The 3,732-nt window shown below is 49.1% G+C and overlaps 1 protein-coding gene across 5 annotated transcripts in view; it reads right to left on the bottom strand.

The window, feature by feature from the left end:
• Positions 1-3,732, bottom strand: part of MARS1 (methionyl-tRNA synthetase 1) — a 36,507-nt gene that overhangs the window by 17,257 nt on the left and 15,518 nt on the right. For all 5 annotated transcript variants that reach the window (XM_026454640.2, XM_026454641.2, XM_026454638.2 and 2 more), the window contains 2 exons: positions 1,030-1,146; positions 680-883 (listed from right to left, as the gene is read on the bottom strand). In XM_026454640.2, coding sequence (XP_026310425.1) covers positions 680-883; positions 1,030-1,146 — 321 coding nt within the window. The remainder of the gene's footprint in view (positions 1-679; positions 884-1,029; positions 1,147-3,732) is intronic.

Below are 3,732 nucleotides of genomic sequence, written 5' to 3'. Positions count from 1 at the left end.
TTTTTTTTTTTTTTTTTTTTGAGACAGAGTTCTGCTCTTGTTGCCCAGGCTGGAGTGCAATGGCATGATCCTGGCTCACCGCAACCTCCGCCTCCTGGGTTCAAGAGATTCTTCTGCCTCAGCTTCCCAAGTAGCTGGGTTGATAGGCATGAGCCACCACACCCAGATAATTTTTGTATTTTTAGTAGAGATGGGGTTTCTCCATGTTGGTCAGGCTGGTCTTGAACTCCTGACCTCAGGTGATCTGCCCGCCTCGGCCTCCCAAAGTGCTGGGATTATAGGTGTGAGCCACCGCACCCAGCTATGCCAACTTTTTATAAAGATGAGTATTAGGCAAAGGAAGAATGAGTTTATGTGTTATAAATGCATACAGGAGTGGGAAGAAGTGTCTTAGACTCCAGGAGAGCCAGACAGGAAGGGAAGCACTAGAGGGAAGACAGTTCCCATGAGCCTGCGTCTGGTCTCTTGCCTCCCTCAGCTGCTCCTTCAGTCCCTGGTCAGGCTTCTAAACACATCGTCTTCCCCCAAAAAGGCCTGGATAACTGCCCAGGGTGATATTGAGATCCTAAGTTTAGGAGTGCCCAGACAGTCACCCGGGTTACTTCTGTCTCCAAGATACTCTCACTGCTCCCAGTCCCAGCCTTCAAGCCCCATTTCTGCCTCATTAGAGGAAACTTACTTGGTCTGCTGTGGAGTGGTGGTGCGACCAAAAGTATCAAACGAAATGTTAAACCAGCGGTAGATGTCAGCATGGATGATGTGGTACTTGTCGCAGATCTCCTGGGGGGTTAGTCCCTCCTCCATAGCTTTGGTCTCTGTCGCTGTACCATACTCATCTGTCCCACACAGATAGAGGGTGTTCCACTGGCGGAGGCGAGAGTACCTGCAAGGGAATATGGTGACTGCTAGGGGGCCCCGCCTCAGTGCTCCCTTGTCCTTGGGATCTCACCAGCCCCACCCTTGAGGCATCCTATTCCCCTGGGACCCGCCCTTCCCTTAGGAGGTCTCTCCCCCAGCAGCAGGCTCCACCTGGCAAAGACATCGGCACTGAGCACGCAACCAATGATGTTCCCAAGGTGGGGGACATTGTTGACGTAAGGGAGGGCACTGGTGATGAGCACATTCCTTTCCCCAGTCACAGGCAACCTAGTAAGGAAAGAGGAAGAGAACAGTGCATGGGGGGATGTGAGGGTCAAGAGGGACCCAAAGTGTACAGAACACCCAGACACAGATTTGTTCTACTGTCGTGTGTCCATGTACACTCGAAGTCTTTCTGCACACGAACCCACAGGACCACAGCTCCCCCAGGGACCCTAAGATCCCCTATAGCTGCAAATACAGGGCGCTGCCACAGTGAGGAAGTCTCCTATACTGCTATGAAGGAGCCTTGTTCCAACACCAATTTCTGCCCTTTTACTATCATGACTGCTTTTCTATTACCTCATTCTCAGGCTCAAACTCTCCCTAGACTCTTTCTAATCATCATCCTCTCACCACTCCCAAGAATACTTTCCCAGCGCTGGCTTCTCGTCTTCTTTCCAGGTGCTATGTTACTATCATCTCTAGCCACTACCTGAAATCCGAAGAGCTCACCCCTCTAGATACAACCCTTAACAAGTCCTTTTGTAGCGACTCTCTAACTCATGTCTGTCACTTCCTCATGGCCTAACTCAAACCAGCAGGCACCAGTTTTGCCTTCACTGTCACCCTCTCCTCCCCACTTTTCCAGGATAATTGCTGTTCATGCCATTCAACCTGCTGTCTGAAGGCACTCAATTCAGTATTCCTTTTCAAGTTTCATCATCCTTGACATCTGAGCTGTACATATCCTGTATCGACATCCCCTCTTTAGCACTGACACTACACTAAGGCTCCTGTCATCTTTCCAACCATTCTTAGCCTACAGTCACTGGCTCCCCGATTCCCTCACATTAACCTCAACCCTTCTTCCCAGCTGCTGCTACATATCCCAATAGATAGCCCAAATACTTCCTAGAACATTTTACAGCTTATTGCCATAAAACACATCTCACTAATTTCTTGTGCATCCATCACCCTTTCTCCCCATAACTGAGTATCGTAACTTTCTCTGAAATCCAGCTTAGAAATCACCTCCTCCAAGAAAACCTTCCTTCACTGACGGCCATCTTCCCACACAGTCTTTTTTGTATCCCAAGCCCCTAACCACTTTGTACCATATTGAGTACTGCTCCTTTTGTGTTACACTGTCACTTCTCTCTCGGAATGAGTGTGCTTACTGCTGTGGCAAATATAGAGGCGAATATGCCCTAGGTTCTGCTCCCAAGAGTATTACATTCTATTATGTAACTGCTGACTGGGATCAGTGTAATGAAGAGGTGCAAAGTGCCAAAGAAGATCAAAGGAAGGCAAGCACTCTAGCCCAACACAGCTTAGTCTGCCCATAGGATCTTCAATGCCAATTATCTCCTTCTCCACTTATGACTGAGAAAGGTTATCTTTTTTCTTTTTTTTTTTTTTAAGAGACAGGGTCTCCCTCTGTCACCTAGGCTGGAGGGCAGTGGCACAACACAACACAGCACACTGTAATCTTAAACTCCTGGGCTCAAAATGATCCTTCCATCTCAGCCTCCCAAGTAGCTGGAACTTCAGGCATGCATCACTGTGCCTGGATAATTTTTAAATTTTTTTTGAAGAAATGCAGTCTATGTTGCCAGGACTGGTCTCGAACTCCTGGGCTCAAGTGATCCTCCTGCCTCAGCCTCCCAAAGTGCTGGGATTTCAGGCATGAGCGATGGCAGTGCTTCCTATTCTATATGAGCCTTGGAAATGCCTAGTATTGGCCGGAGGCAGTGGCTCATGCCTGTAATCCCAGCACTTTGGGAGGCTGAGGCGGGCAGATCACGAGGTCAGGAGTTCAAGACCAGCCTGGCCAACATGGTAAAACCCCATCTCTACTAAAAAAGTACAAAAATTAGCCGGGTGTGGCGGCACATGCCGGTAATCCCAGCTACTCGGGGGGCTGAGACAAGAGAATCGCTTGAACCCGGAAGGTGGAGGTTGCAGTGAGCCAAGATTGTGTCGAGCCAAGATTGCGTCACTCACTCCATCCTAGTGAGACCCAGTTTCGAAAAAAAAAAAAGAAAGTGCTTATTATTGCCAGGCGCGGTGGCTCACGCCTGTAATCCCAGCACTTTGGGAGACTGAGATGGGTGGATCATGAGGTCAGTTCAAGACCAGCCTAGCCAACATAGTGAAACCCTGTCTCTACTAAAAATACAAAAAATTAGCCGGGCATGGTGGCAGGCACCTATAATCCCAGCTACTCAGGAGGCTAAGACAGAAGAATCACTTGAACCTGGGAGGCAGAGGTTGCAGTGAGCCAAGATCATGCCATTGCACCACAGCCTGGGCAACAGTGCGAGACTCCATCTCAAAAGAAAAAAAAAACCGTAAGTGTTTAGCATTAAACTGAATCCACAATATATGCGCAATATATACTCAAAACAAGCAAACCAGAAGGCCTGGCACAGTGGCTCACGCCTGTAATCCCAGCACTTTGGGAGGCCGAGGCGGGCGGATCACGAGGTCAGGAGATCGAGACCATCCTGGCTAACATGGTGAAACCCGGTCTCTACTAAAAATTTTTTAAAAATTAGGTGGGCTGGTGGCCGGCGCCTGTAGTACCAGCTACTGGGGAGGCTGAGGCAGGAGAAAGGTGTGAACCCAGAAGGCGGAGCTTGCAGTGAGTCG

Source organism: Piliocolobus tephrosceles, chromosome 10 (assembly GCF_002776525.5).
Source record: "Piliocolobus tephrosceles isolate RC106 chromosome 10, ASM277652v3, whole genome shotgun sequence".
Lineage (NCBI taxonomy): Eukaryota > Metazoa > Chordata > Mammalia > Primates > Cercopithecidae > Piliocolobus > Piliocolobus tephrosceles.
This window is presented reverse-complemented; position numbering and strand designations above follow the sequence as displayed.